The sequence below is a fragment of the Etheostoma cragini genome, chromosome 10, assembly GCF_013103735.1.
Source record: "Etheostoma cragini isolate CJK2018 chromosome 10, CSU_Ecrag_1.0, whole genome shotgun sequence".
NCBI classification, from domain to species: Eukaryota; Metazoa; Chordata; class Actinopteri; order Perciformes; family Percidae; genus Etheostoma; species Etheostoma cragini.
The window spans coordinates 21,473,394-21,489,634 of record NC_048416.1 but is presented as its reverse complement, the minus strand read 5'-3'; the positions used below and the strand labels follow the sequence as shown (position 1 = coordinate 21,489,634).

The 16,241-nt window shown below is 37.4% G+C and overlaps 1 protein-coding gene across 5 annotated transcripts in view; it reads right to left on the bottom strand.

Annotated features, from left to right (window-relative positions):
• The window catches only part of LOC117951686 (ecto-NOX disulfide-thiol exchanger 2-like), a 157,183-nt gene that overhangs the window by 9,201 nt on the left and 131,741 nt on the right, over positions 1-16,241 (bottom strand). For 4 of the 5 annotated variants that reach the window (XM_034883508.1, XM_034883510.1, XM_034883506.1 and 1 more), the window contains 4 exons: positions 14,616-14,736; positions 10,682-10,869; positions 5,599-5,739; positions 12-68 (listed from right to left, as the gene is read on the bottom strand). In XM_034883508.1, coding sequence (XP_034739399.1) covers positions 12-68; positions 5,599-5,739; positions 10,682-10,869; positions 14,616-14,736 — 507 coding nt within the window. Of the gene's footprint in view, positions 1-11; positions 71-5,598; positions 5,740-10,681; positions 10,870-14,615; positions 14,737-16,241 lie in introns of all 5 variants that reach the window. The other variant, XM_034883507.1, reaches the window with a different exon arrangement.

The following is a 16,241-nucleotide window of genomic DNA, read 5'->3' as shown; positions in this document are numbered from 1 at the left end:
TTCCAACTTACACTGACTTGATTAGCACTCTGTTCGCTCCCTCTGTCATCTTCCTTTAACGTCTCCAGCTAGAGTCAATTAGAAAAATGAGAGGAAACGTCAATGAGAAACAAGTCCCCCACTAATGCAATCCGACACACCAACACTCACTCTCCATCCCTCTCCAACTCTGTCAGACACATACACATGAACAGCAGCAGCAGCAGCAACACAGCAAAGCCTAGTTTCAGAGTGACCTAATCTCTTCACGTTTTGGAGACAAAGTCAGATAAAGGAAAGTAAACATAATAAGAATTTATGGCTACACCTCCAACAATAGAAACCTTAATATATGGTCCTCTGCTCTGCATAGAAAGTCGCTTATTTATTTAATCAAATTTGCATTCAACAGCACACAACACATTTACTCTGAGAAAACCTTCTACAATAGATAATTTCAATAGAAACACACTGTTTATTATGGCACACTGACATACAGTTCAAAATGATTAAGTCTCTTCTCTTACATGGCTGAAGGCGGTGAATGGATAAGTAATCTGCCATAAAATGTAAACACTGAACTAAACTGTTGTTTGTGTGTGTGTGTATTTGTGTGGTAGAGGAGCTGAGGCCACGTACAATATGCTGGTATAATGTACGTCTTAGTGTATGCTATTACATTTCTCTACCTAATGTGTGCCAGGAGGAAACTGTTTTATTGTGCGAGTTGCATATTATTATCCTCTACCAGATGGTGAAATAATATGAAGGAGAGGTTTCAATAAATAAACCCACACATGTAATTAAAAACGGGCATAATATATTATATCCCCGTCTTGCTCCTTTTTTTAAAGTTTTTTGGTTGTTATTATTCTAATACTTATGCTGTTCCAATCGCCTTAATGTTTCAACAGGGACTATTATTGATGATAGGGAGTATTTTTCTGCCTTTCATAAGGAGATAGGTCAGGTCACAGGGACCTAATATCCAGTTTTATTAGGTGAGAGCAGGAATCAGGGGTTTAGCGAAGGTAAACTGATGTAGTAAGAGCTACATTTTTACAGAGGGAACATTTATGTAAAATCCATTTTATGTGCTTGTTAAGGAATCATGACCAATATATCTACAGAGTAGGACATAATGACTTGTTCCTACTATTTAGATAATAAGAAAAAAATGCTACAATAAGTGTTCTGATTGGTCTAAATTCTTGGAATCTGGTACGGATATAGTTGTGGCAAGTATTTGGATCACATGAAAAATTTAAAACCATATGCTTATCAATAGTCAAAGTCAGGATTTTAGAACATTTTAAAAAACGCCACATTGTGTTTATTTAATGTCTTCCCTGTGAATTTGTTTTGTACTGCATAACTTTGAATGTATTTGATATTGACCTTGTTTTGAGTTCGTAAATACCAAATAATTGATTGTGGCCCTTGTAGTTTCTGAGATACAGCCATTTCTTCTCATACTATATTAAGTCTTTCGGCAGACGGGACTACTGTTTCTTTCCTAAAATACAATAAAATATACAGTATAGAACAAACAGTGGTCCCATGTGCCCAAATAATAAATTTGGTATGACAATTAAAACTCAGCTAAGCGAAGATTTGTGCTTAGGCAAGCCCTGAGAACACTTCCAAGGAAATTAAAGATTTCAGTTACAGACACAAATGGAACTGAAGGAATTGATTTTTGGCCACTTGGGGCAGCAGAAACAAGTTGTGCACACAACATTGACATATCATCCCCTTTGAATTTGATATGGCAAACTTGTCAGCAACCAGTTGCTTATTCACGCATCCAGCAGTAACAGAGATACATTATTATTCATTTAAAGTCATGTTTGTTCTTTTTAAGCTCCGTTTTTGTTCTCTGATTTTTAAAAATATCTGGCACCTTCACCATGTTCAACAGCTAGTTGCTAACTATGTCTTAGTGGGTTTATTAGAGCTTTTTTAAAACTGGAAACAGCTGCCTGCTTCAACCAAAAACAACACTATGAGAGCGATGAAAGGGAACCAAAACAGTAGTTGTGTGCCAGACAGCTACATAATGAACTGAAGCTCCATTAAGCTGAGGGGAGCTGCAGATTAATGTGATCATTTAAATTAAGAGTACTAACTTTAATAATACTCCTCGTTGATGTTGGAAGACTAGGTCTAATTGTTAGAACCATTCTAAGGAAGGACACTTCAAAGTCATCATCCTTGTTAGGGCAGTCATAACATTTTAAGGGCTGAGACAGATTAGGAGGATGCAAACACCTTTACCTTCTACCCAGTCTCAATTTGCCAGACCATCCATATGCTGCGGAGCGGAAGAGGGTCTGGCTACTCTACATAGCCTTCTGGGATGGGTGAAAAACATGCTCTGTTTTAATGGCATTTCTTTAAACCAATCACCATCTTCACGGGCGGTGCTAAGCTCCGCCTGGAGCCGGTGTAAAATAATCGTGAGAGAGAAAACTTGGACAGACAGTCTAGCTAGCTGTCTCAATGTACCATGCAGAGATATGAGTTAACTCTCTCCCCTTTCAAGTCTAAACTGTCCCAAAAAATAATCTTAAAAAAAATATAACTTTTTTATTTTAACAAAAGAGCCATGACAATCCATAGTAGAAGGACAACAAGCTAAAGTAAGGGAGCTCCACAACCCCATCCCTTTAGTTCTTCCAAATCAAGAAATTGCTCCACTAGAGGAGCCACATCAGTTTCCAACAAAACTAGAAAACAAAATCCAGATGTGGCAAATGAGGTGGGCGTTGTTGTTACAGACAACTATATGTGAATATGTGCTTAGTAAGAAGAAGAAGAGCAAAGTGGCAAATTCTGTCTCAGTGTGCTGAGGACAGGAAAGCCCGTCAGAGAGCAAGACAGAAAGAAAAGAGAAACGCTAATTCCTATAGTTTGAATATCTGCAACAGCTGGGAGACATTCTATCAGCTCACAGCAAACCAATTTGAACAGCTCTGAGGATCAAAAAGATGACCTGAGAGCAGACAGCAAGCCACCAGAGTCATCAGGCATCACTTGCCAGTACCATTTTAGTATGATCATTATCCAATTACATAGCTGATTGAACTTGAAGCTAGATTACATGTTCACCCTCTTCCCTGTTACCACGCTGTGACAAAATATGCCAGCAAGGAATTATGACATAAGAGGTAGAGGAGCACGTCTGCACTCAAATAAGATCTTTGTTGCATGTTAATAGGTGACCTGCAATATGCAACATATTTAAGCAGAAAAACAGTACATTTTACGATTTAGGACAGTTTGGTCTCTTCACAGATTTTGTCTGCGCAAAAATTCAAGGACATTCTCAACAAACTGCTTCAAAGGCATACAAACTGTACATTTGAGCTGCTCTGTTATCCTGTCAGCCTGTGATCAGCCTCATTAGAGTTGGTCATCACTTGTCCTTTACTAGGGAGCTTGACGGTAAACAAAGGAGATTACATGCTGTTGACCTTTCCAAAATGCTTCTTTTCTGACCGTAGTTGGAGGAACAGGGGAGACTTGTTACTTCCTGTGCAGACGTTATAAGATAATTAACGTCTGGGTTAAGATCCCATTTCTGGTGAGTAAATGAATGAGCTTGGCTTTTAGCCTGGAATTTATTTCAAACACCGCACACAGTATACAACTCTGGTCTAGTCGCATCTACACGTCTGCTTCCTCTCTCTCTATTTCTCCTTTGTCCACTTTTCACCCACACACACTCACCCACATGCACGGAGCTCTCTTAAAGGAGCTGCAGCCCCATTTTACAACAATGCTTTTTTATTTCCCATTTAAGTTTCCAAACTGGTCCAGAAACAATCAGTTAACTTTTGGTCTGCCTATTCTAAAAAGTCCATCTCCTATTTTATTATGTAACATCAACACACAGTGTTACAAGGATGAAAATGAGGACATGGCAGTGCTGCCAATGATCATACCCAAGGTAATTTTCCCAAGATATGCAAACATTTTCCGCTTCAAACTGTAAAATAAATCTCATTTGGGGGTAAAGTTCATTCACGGATTTGATATGCCCTTAAACGCCTACTGCCACACAGGAAACAGTAACTAGCTGTGTCTTTATTTAAAAATGAATTTGAGAGACAAATCTTAAAGTGCAAAATATATCCAGTTGAAATTTCTCTTAAGACTTCTAAGACTAAGGGTAATTCCAGTTACCTCTCTATATAGTAATTACTTCGCTATTTAGTAGTTTTCATTGTTAGTGGTGGGGTCCAACAATCCCACACAAGATTTAAATTGCCTTTACACGTACATGCAATTCACAGGAAATGCAGCAGAACATTATGTAACATGAAATGCAGAGATCCTGCTGTTTGTAATTTTATCTAATGTGTCTCATGTACTCTGATTACATGCATTTAAGTAATCAGGTTACTCATTATAACCATGTTTGATGCAGGTTAGTAATCATATTCCTCCCCTATCCCCAACCTTATTTTGGGGGCATTGCTTTCTTAATTTAACAGTAGATGACGTTCCTTTGAGTTGTTCAGGTTAGCTTGTGTTTGTTTCAGTCACAGGTTGCATTTGGAGCAATGCTCCGTGTACTGATCTCCTCTTTCATCCAGCTGCTTTGCTGTTTTTACATGTTTGCAATCTTTTATTTAACACATGTATGCTTGTAAAAAGCCGTTTAGATATCTGGTTAAGCGTATTCGTGGCAGACAAATCAGGTGTCCCTAATCCGCTTTGCCGATTGCTGTAACCAGGTTATTCGTTTACATGACATTTGAAGAAAAAATCAGCTTACTGGAGAAGCCTACTGTAACCCGGTTCCTTCTGCTGTCACATTAAAAGCATTTAACTGGCAAAACCATAGGGTGTTTGGTATGATGGAAGAAGGCAGATTATTGACTGATTTCTTTAATTAAACAGACAAACAAAAAGTCTTAGACTGAAATGTTTAGGATGAACTTCATTGGTAACCTTTGACATGATTTTAAATTTAAATCTCTTTATCTGTTCTGCTAATTTTAAGCCTGAATCCTAAATTATTGGTCAAATCAAAGCGACCTGGTCTTTAGGTACTGCAGATCATCTACCTTTTTTAATTTTTATATTTTTAAAGTCATGGGTAGTACAAAAGATCTTGATGGATTGTTCACTATTATAGTAGTGCCTATAGTAGGGGCGTCAGACTGGGTTAAAAAGGGGACTGAGTATACACGGTCCTCATGTGAGAATGGGGCCCACAAAGATATTAGAATGAATAGCTGTGGTGCGGGGACGGGCCCATAGAGGAAGTTGGTGTACCGGATCTCGAATTTTGTGCTACGCCCCTGGGGAAGAGTTCCATCTTTTATCTACCGTTACTGGGTTGTTTTGGGGAAAAATCATTAGACAGACATTAGACATTCAAATGCCCCAAAAATCTTCACTATAATGAGTGTTGAATAATTTTACTAATACGCAGCATTCGTCATGCACTGACAATGATGAAGCAAATTCTTTCAAACTAGACCACAAATGAGGCCAGTTTTTGATTTTTTTAAAATTATAAAATAAAATAATTATAAAATAAAATAAAAAATTTAACATAATTGCCATTTACTCAAACAAACGCAATGTGTGTTTGTTTATTCTGACCTGTTGTGTGTGTGTGGTCTTCAGGTTGTGCAGTCCTGACTTGAGGTCATTGATTTGGTTCTTGAGCTGCTGTTTTTCTTCAATACTCTTCTCAAGCTCTGCCTCTCGCTCCTTCAACCCATCCCTCATTCTCATCAGTTGCTAAAAATAAAAAAGAATAAAAAGAGTGGTTAGCCATTTATGTTCATGTTAGCCATGTTTCACAACTGCTGATCTTTGACAGAGGGACGATAAGTTAATCTGATGCAGGGTCCCAACATTAAAGCTGAATCTCAGTTCTCGGTCTTATCCCTTCCCCATACCCCTTAGTTTTGCACGTTCACATAAGAGTAAGGGTTGTCCCAATACTCCTTTTAATCGAGGGCTAGGGGTAAGATGAAGGGGTGCACATCCCTTACTTACCTGAAACTTACTTACTTGAAACCGAGGGGTATCCATATACATTGCATACGGGACAATAATGAAAGAAATGTGAGGTAAGAGTTACTGGCCAACAGGTATTAGACAGGTCTGGAATATCACAATAGCTGTAGTTAATTTGTTTGTTTGTGGTCTTGTGTGTCTTCTTTTAAACATTTGATTGCCTTTTTATGTGTGACATCTAAGTTATGGTTCTAATAGTTGATAATGGTTCTGTAATATAATATATTGTACGTAAAGATTTTTTTGCTTCTTATGTTTAATTTATTGGGCAATAAAGATAGATTTTTGTTAAAGAACGTTTTTCTGAATATCAAAGGCATTCAAAACGGTGATAACTGAAACAGATATACAACACACCATTCAGTGTGTAGGCCTATATACATGTGTATTACAGACCACACAGATAAGAACATCTGCATTTGCACCACCAAAGTGAACATAACATAACTATAAAACATATATTATAAATGCATATGACTCTGTTGTGAAAACCCACACAATCAACATAGACACACTTGCAGACGGCATTGTGGACGTTTGTGATCAATACTGCATGGTGATGTCACCAAGTGTTGTCCCATTTCATAGGGGTATGTTTTCACATAGGATAGAGAAATGAGATTCAGCCAAATCTAGAGAATCAAAAGGTAAAATTCCTTGGGATAAATTTAAAATAAGCACTCCCTCATCAGCTTCTTTATTTAATGAGATGCTGAACAATTCATCAGTTGCAGTGGTGCTGTGCAGTGTGTGTCAAGTGGGGTGAAAATTGAGCACCGGTTTATAGACAGGAAGCCAGGGAGAGATTCAGCTAGTCAGACCTGCACATAATGTGCTCATCCGCATATCTGAGACATCATTCATACCAATTATTAAAAATATGTTGTCTGCTAATGTTGTCTAAATAATGAATGATCCAATTACACCATAATATTTTTACATGATGCAAAATGTGGTCTGTGTTCTGTCTGCATCATGTTGTATTTGTGGTATACACTTTGCAATCCAGGCTAGTAGTGGGGGGCTGGCAAATAGCACAAATGTAGTAATAATATCTGGCACGATGATGGTGGTACATAAAAAAATGGTAAAAGTACCAGTATTGAAAAAGGGAAGGCAGTGCAAATAAAAGGTATATATATTGTATGTACATTGCAAAACTCATGCACTGAGGCAGTTCCAAAGTCCTTTACATATTGAAAAGAATTTAAGTCTCACAATGCTGAAAGTTAATTTGAACAATCTCTTAAGGGGGGTTTCTTTCAAAACGTAGGTTTCTGTGTCAGGGAGAGAGGGGAAGTAACAAAGTACAAATACTTTTTTTGTAGCAAATTTTTACTTTTGCTTACTTTTTAACACAAATATCAGTACTTTATACTCCATACATTTTACAAAATTGGCTTGTTACTTTAGTTTTGTACAAGAGGTCGTCATGTAGGAGAATAGCGCGGAGATGAGTCTAACACCGCGAGCAGGCACGCACGCAGCACAGAGAAAAAAAGAGGGAGAAAAGAAGAAGAGACTAGCTGTCCCGTTAGAGGATAAGAAGTTGAGATTATGTGTGTGCGTCTTTGTGAACTGTAAATCGAGTTAGTGCTATCCGCGAAATGGCTTAGTACAGGTGCTAATGGAACCAACTCCTTATCTCGTAAATTACCCCACCAATAATGCCCGGAATTGTACCAAACTTCACAGTAGTACAAATAGGTTCTCTACTCATAAAACAAGGCATTACAAAGTTTGTAAGTACACCAAGAGTTTATAACCAAGCACTTGCCTGATCTGGTGCAAAGCACCTTAGGATGAAATTACTCTGAACGATCCCTTTAAGATTAAGATTCATTGTGTCTTCACTGTCAGATATAATTGAGTCCTTATATCCAATGGGAGGATATTTTCTCAAGAAGGACAATCCTTTGCATGAATTGCAGTGACACCTGGCTGATAAGGTCAGATCATAATAAAAAAAAACATCTTATCAAGTTGCGTGTTTATATCTAACATTAATATTTCCTTCATGCAGATCAAACAGAGTGACTTGTAAATTAAAGCGTGATGTGAACCTGATTGAAAGAGGTTACTACTTAACACTATATTAGATGTAAGCCCAAAGCAGAACATTAATTTAGAAGCTTGACTTAAAACACTGACTGCAGAACTAGTGCATAATTTGTAATAATTAAGACTTGGTGCTGATTAGACTATTGGCAAGCACCGGAGGCAAATCTCCACATGATGAACAGAAGATTGTGTTTGCACTGTGTAGCTTGCTGATGTGTATTAACATGTATGCAGGAACGTGTAGCTTTGGAAAAACAGTCAATCTTTCATAGGGGAAATATATTCTTTAACATGTTTTTGCGTTTGGCATCATTTAGATAAAGAAATTTGAAATGTTTTCATTTATTGAAAAAGGCCTAAGCAGACAATAAACATGTTTATTAGGTTTCAAGGTGGAAATCAACTCTCTCCTGCATGTATCTGCTGGTAATACTTCAGGCTTTTGAAGAAAAAAAAACAATTTCAGGGGCAAAATGTTCAAATTATCCATGTTGATGTTTTCATTTACGTGCTGGATACAAATTTCATAAAGGTGATTACAATGCACTTTGTCAAACGAGATGGAAGTTGGAAAAAGCTCCTCCGCTGCCTTGAAAACAATATTTTCTATGACATATCTACGCCTAAGGAAGAACTGCAAGCTGGGGCTATTTGACAACCCAGCAGGTGATCAGAAAAATGGATTTCCGCCTAAGGAACTGTTTTCTTATTTTAATGTGGATTACTAAATGTTCCTGAGGGTAATATTCTATTGAATATAGCCTAAAGCTGTGGTTCTCAATGCTGGTCCCTATAACACCTTTCTAGCCACTTAAAGGTGTAATTTTTGTAAAAATGCCAAACTCTATTGTTCAATCCAAAAATAACCCATCACATCCCAACCCGTCCACAAACACATGCCTGCAGCTACCAAACTTTGGATCAGATAATGCTGGAAATAATTTAGTATTAAAGAAGCAATATGTACTTTCCCTCAAATTCAACTACAGTAAAGAAAATGAAGCAGTACAGTGGAATGTTTCAACACACTGCATTGTACAGACGAATATAACAATTAAATATACTATTTACGCAACATTACAGATCGCAGCTTAAAATTAAAGCATTAATGTAGCTATAAGCACGAGGAGGCCAGTTTATATTATTGTGGGAGTTATGAAATGTTAAAATATGTAAAATGCTAGGTAAAAACAAAAACAACACATACAGACGCAAAAATCAAGCATGCATCAACTCTAGAAAATAAAAAAATATTGAATGTACTACCATCCTTTGTGATAAAATAAAACCAACAGTTTATTCCAACCGAATCAGTTGATATAAAACAGAGAAAATCAGCAAATCCTCACACTGAAGGAAATAGAACTAGACAATTAATGGCAACTATAAACACTACATTCTAAAAACTGAGAAATCAAATTTTGAACCTACAAGGCATGTTTTGGACAACGTGGCTTTAAAGGGGTGATGGAATCAATGTTAAAGTTTAGTTGCCTTCTGTTTCTTAAAATCCTACCGATGAAATCTTTGATATCCAACTTGACTAACTTAACTTCTGAACTGCTTGCAAAGGGAACATTTTCTTTCCTATTTAAAAAAGTGTTCAGGTTATTCTTATATAAACTTTCCTGTAACAGATGCTTTAATACTAGTTTTACTGCTCACTGAAAACGAAAATAGATAAACGCTGACTTCTCAAACAATTGCCTTGTTTATGTACGTTCAGATAATTTTGCGGTCACAACCCTGAAAATGGCCTGCAATTTCTCCGTGCCGTGAAATACAATCTGATCTTTGATTGAATCCCTGATTACTATCAGCTGTGATAAGCCAAAGCTGCTGTGACTTACAGTAAAAAGTCACTCCCTATGAGTTCACAATATCAAGGACATTACAGGAATGCCAAGATTAAAGCTGCTTTGACAGCAATGAAGAAAAAACTTATGCTGATTGAAAACAAGAAGAAGAAACAAAAGAGGTTTGTCCTGTCGAGGTACCTCTTGGGTGACTATCATTGGGCTTTTGTTTTGCTTCTTCTTTTCCTGATAAGTGAACAATTTCCAAGTATGAGCAAGGACATTTCAGCTGTTTTCAATGCAATTCAATGATAGTTGGGTGCACTCTTATTATTCTGGTAGCAAAAATAAAATCTTAAAACAGAAAATGCTACAGGGGAAACAAATGGTATTTGAGGAATTTGAAGAAAAAAAACTCAACTGCAATACTAAACTGCTTGTTCATGTGGATATTTCTTGCAGCGTAGACATTAGGGATATATTGATTTTGTTTAAGATACTGACATTTATTCTATTTGGTTTCAAATTACAGAATAATATATTGCTCATTTTCAATTGTATCGCATGTGTCAAAACAACTGACTAAAGTTATCCGTTTAGTACTCTAAACTTGTATCACAGGATACATCTACTGAGATGATATGATGTAATACAAACTGCAGATTTATCACAGCAGACCCAATTCTTTTAGAGGCAGATCTGCATTATCTCTATGTCTCTGCATTCATTGTTGTTTTGTCCTAACATCTTCCAGATGTATGAGGCATCATCATACAGTATGTCTGTACCACAGTAGACATTACCTTCTGCATGCCTTGCAGAGCCTGCTGCAGGAAGCTGAGCTGCTGAGAGTGTGTGGTGTCCTCCTCACTGCTCATTGGTTGGTTCTTGCCTTGTTCCTGTTTGAGCAGCTCCACCTCATTCCTGTAGGCGTCCAGCTGGCAGCGCAGAGAGTCGTTCTCCTCCTTCAAGGCTTCCGCTTGGGAGACACCTACGGATTAATTTGGTGCCCAAACACACAATGACAAATTATTAGATGGCATATGGATAGGATTTATTCAGTCTAGTTTCTGTCTAGATGCCAAATGCTATTGTTCTCTCCCCCTAGATTTCCAATTCCGGCATCAAAAAGAAATGCAAACACATTTCTGTCATTGAAACAAAAGCCAATTACCGTTTCTTGATTCTGTAACGAATCTTTGAAATTCCAAACTGTAGTTATTTATGCATGAATGCCAGTGCTTTCACAAAAAAATATACCTGACTTCTGAGAATGTGTGACTTATTATCACAAATAGTCCACTGGTAGAAGCCAAATTGAAGCATCTGTCAACCTTACATAATACACCCATTTCCACTGACTCATTACAGTAAATAAAATGATCATACAGTATGTCTTTATCATTTTACCTCATGTAGAAGCATTAAAAGTACCATGACATTTTTCAAAACGCTACCGCTAAATTAATTCTGTTTAATCTCAGTGACAGCAGAAGTGTAGAGAAACCCCTGGAGACTTTAAGACAAAGAATAGTCCTCCTTTCACATTTGTGAACCAAATGCAGAGTACGAGAGTGTTCAAGACATTATGTTCCCATGCAGGCACTAAAATACAATCCCTGCAAAAATGGGGGGGGTTCTGAAGCTGTCTGACTATAAATTGCGATGGACTATGAGCTTTAGTCTGGACTTACGGTTTGAAACTACACTCTTACATTATCAACAGTCTGAGCTTTCCATCTGCTGCTTTAATCAAATAAACATGCCCGGTGACAACACAGTCTTTTCCAGAATCTATTCCATATGGTATTGATTCGTGTGCACATTTCACATTTTATCCTGGAAGGGAACTTTAAGTCCAACTGCTTTTTTTCTTCTAAAATAGTACAGTATGATTTATTCTTTTATTATTACAATGCTTTTAGATAATGATGTTTTTCTACTTTCTAATCAACAATTTTCTGTTTTCACACAACTCTTAAATCTGCAGACCCACCTGTGGGTTTTTCAGGGCGTGACTCAAAATCAGAAAAGATCTACATGAATTAATTAACAGATAAATGAAAATTACACAAACCTTCGGCCATTCTGAGAGCAATTTACTATAGAACAAAAGTGACAATTTGAGAAAGGTTGTGTGAATGAGGTTTATTCTTTCTTCCAGGACCGCAATAAATTGAACTGTAAAACCTACAATTCCATAGCTCATTACTTTAAATGCTGTAGAGAGAAATGTTAGAACATCATTCACACTCCCTGCTATTAATCAAATTGGTTTCAATGTGAGCCTGATGTTGCAATGACTGTCACTCAAGTCAGAAAGACACCTAATAATAGGATGTCTCATATTTCATCCACAATGGTGCTGAAATGATGATGTGGATTAGAATGTAACAATATCCTGAATTGTGTTTAATTTCACCTGTATGATTAACATGTGGCTCACATTAAGATATCAGTGTTTGATACTTTGATATATATATATATATACATATATATATATATATATATATATATGGAGTCTGGTGGCTCAGGAAGTAGAGCTTTTGTCTACCAATTGGAAGGTCTGCGATAATTGCTCCTATTGGCTGTTCCATCGTTGCATGACTGCGTGTTCATCTGACGAGCAGGTGGCACACAGTATGGCAGCCTTGGCCACCAGTGTTTGAAGTTGTGTGTGAAATGGGTCAATGGTGCCGGTAGTGCCAAAAGGGCTTTGAGTGGTCGCTATGACTTTTTTGTTGTTGTCAAGAAATACATTTAAATAATTTTTATTCTTCTCAAGCTATGTTTGGAAAATAGCTTGGAAACCCAAATCCTTCTTGTTGGTTATTGGGAATGCTGGAACACTGTTTGTGTATGTTTGGTGTTGCAGGTGGGCACAGTTTATTTTTGTTGCCGTTTGTAGACCCTGGACCATACAGAGACTGCGTTTTTTTACAGTGTGTTCTGGGGACAGGCAGCTCTCGGATAGAGAGGACATGTTTGCTGTATGTGACAAAAAAAAGGTTGTAGCCTAAAAAACCGTGTGGCATCGCTTAATCGCAATCGTTTTAACTTGCTGCCGAAAGAAAGCCAAAAGTTTAGCCAGATTCTGTCAAATTTCCCCTCTTAATTTTATCAACACTGACATGTAGCTGTAGGCATACATGCACACACATACACTCCACGCTGGGGGAATAACACCCAGCTACATCATTTATCAAATTCCACACCTGCAATGTGGAATATTTTCATTAAAGGAAGCTTCAATGGTAACGTTAGTCTCTGTTTAATTTCACTTTTGTTGTTGGTCTCATATCAGATTCATCCATGCACACTGCAGTAATAATAATCCCAATATGGAGCCTACTTTCTTTCACAAAATAGATTTCTAAAGATTAGCTCTGTTTCCTGTTTCTGCACATCTTTGTTAAATCTTTGATTGTATTTCTAAAATGAGATTACAGGATCGTCTCAGAGGTAATGCAGGCTCAGATTCTCTCTCTCTCTCTCTCTCTCTCTCTCTGTGATTTAAGATTTAATGATTTGTTGTGTTTTCCAGGGGGTCTTTTGTGACAAACTGTTTTTATGCCGTTTTTTAAAACCAATTTGATTGACCCCACTTCATCTACTATACTGAGTGATTTCCTACATTCCCCCACATTACCTTCATGAACACACTGAAAAAATGCAAGGGATCTCTTGCATTTTTTCCATACTGTGCTCCAGAGAAGAGAATCAAATGATGGTGTGTGTCAAACATTTACCTCCACTGTCTAAGGTAATTTTTGTCCACAACTTGAAATGCTGCTGAGGCCGATTAAGTGATTTGCTAATGTATCCACAGAAGCCAAATTAATTCAGTTGTGTTGCCATTGCTAATCAACCATACTAATATATACAATATAACAAATAGTTTGTTAAAAGATGTCAAAAACTGATTACAATTTACTATGTTATGTAAGTAATTTTTGGTGAAAATATGTTTATCGAAGTGCTACGTTCTCTAATGCTGCTCTGTCCTCTGTTTGGAAGAGAGCCATTTTGTTTTTGTGTCTCAGGTCTCCCACCCCTGAGTGCCTGATCGTCCACAGGTGTTTTCAATCCAGTTATCAGAGAGGCTACATGAAAGCTCCCAGGTCCAAGACTCCGCCCCTTCCCCCACTACATCTTCCTGTCATGCTGAGAGTAGTTGGTGTACTACTCTTGGCTGGTGCATATTATTTGGGAATTGATTGACTTGTTGTTATCTGAAGGTGGTAAGGGTTCTCTGCCATTTGTTTTGACTCCCTTTTTCTCCTGTTTTGTGGACAGTCAGGGAGCTTAGCATTGTGCATTTTGGTTTGACATTGTAGCTCAGTAGCCATTTCTTTTCAGTTAGTATGGGTTTTTGTTTGTTGTTTTGGTCTTGGAGACCCTGACGTTTTTACAGCTTTTATTTTTGGTTGGGTTACTGTTTAATACCCATTTTTGTTTATCATCCATATATATGTATAGATATTATATACATACCTCTAATTTATGTAATAAATAACATACTTGTTAAGGTACTTTGACTTGTCAGTCTCTTTGTTGTTTTGTGTTACGTCCTAGCTTCCACTAGACAGAAAACTTAAGGGTCGTAACATAAGTGGGGGCTCAACCGGGATATGGCTCTCTGGACACCCTGACACCAAGTGTTTGTTGTTGTACTGATCATACACACATCATAAAGCACCTGTACACTGTTTAGTGTAAGCCCAAATATTTTTGTACCTGAGTCCTCAAAGTCTTTGCTGTTGGTACCAGTGGACTCCTCCATGTCATCGTCAGACATTTCCATCTCCTCTTCTCCCCTGATGCCTATCAGCTGCTCGTTGTGCATGTTTCTAATCTTCTGCAAAACAGAAGCAAGTGTATATCTGCAATGAACTGCAAACCAATGCAAAATAACACAGCAATGATGACAACATCCTACACGCATACATGCCTATGCTGCCTCTGTCAGAGGTTGAAAGTGGCAGGAGTGAAATGTGCCACCCCTTGGAAAAAATTATAAGATTCTGCAGTGTTTATTCGGTAGATTTTTATATAATTATTTGAAATAATGTAAAAAAAAAAACTTCAACCTTGACTCTGGACACAGTAAACGTGGTACAGTTTGACCTGCAGAAAGATCATATTGTTATGTTAACCTCTTATCTGACTATTATTGCCTTGTAAAAACACATGCACGCACACACACACACACACACACACACACCAAGAACCCCCTCAAATGCTGTACTAGAATGCTTCATAGTAGTATGAATAAAACAAAAACAACCTTTGTAATGTATTTTTGTTACATACAAAGAAACATTACAATAAGAGATTTTTTGAGCAAACGCAAGGGTAGAATAACAACGCTAAAAAACACAACATGCAATAACTGCAATGGTGGTTACGGCTCCACATTTGTGTTCCCAAAACATCTTCTTTTCAATTTGTCCACTTCAATCCTGTGCCATGTCAAAGGCGAGGGAAAACCGGTGTCCCTTAAGTGACATAACAAGCTTCACCTTAGTGAGAGCAAGAAGGAACGTGACATTTTGTTTGTGCAGATGATTTCCTCCGCAGCGGAAGCCTGAACACTCAAACAAAAAACTGATTTTCCATGGTTTTCAATACATCAAGTCTCTCACAAAAACTGACAAATGTTGTTTTCCGAATAATATCATCCTTTTAAAACGATCAATACCTATTTAAAAAGGCGTGTGTTGCAATTAAAACAGTAAAAATGTTAAAGAATGAAAGAACTGCTGTTGAAATGACTATTTTGTCAAGATCAGGGGACCTTCATTGTCATGGGTACAATAATAACCATTTAAACATAATTACAACCGGGTTTATAGTTAAAAAATGTTTTACTGTAGATAAGAGACAGGAGATGAACAGTGGTCTGCCACATTAAAGTCTTCCATGTGGAGACCTATTACGACATCACACAACTTCATCCTTTGCTTCAGATGTAAAAGAGTTATAATTCCTATATTATATATACATTACATATTTTGATTTGCTTAAATTTTAGGAAACAAAAAACAAAATCCCTCTAAAGATTATAAAATATAAATTGTGACATCCAGTAGAATGCAGTAGAGTTGCTGTATTTTGCTGCAGTCTGTCCAGCTGCCGAAGCAGTTTGTCTTGTTACAAATACAGTGATGGAAACAACACCCAGGCTGACTGCAAATAATGCAGGAGCTCATTTACACTTATGTTGAACACAAGAGGCTTTTCAATGGCAATAGTAACAAACATGGGGATCTGAACATACACTCACCCTGCACTCTTAAACCTCTGATGCAAAGGCTACTGTCATTAAACTGGGGAGTGAGAGTGCATGTGTAGAGGCATGGT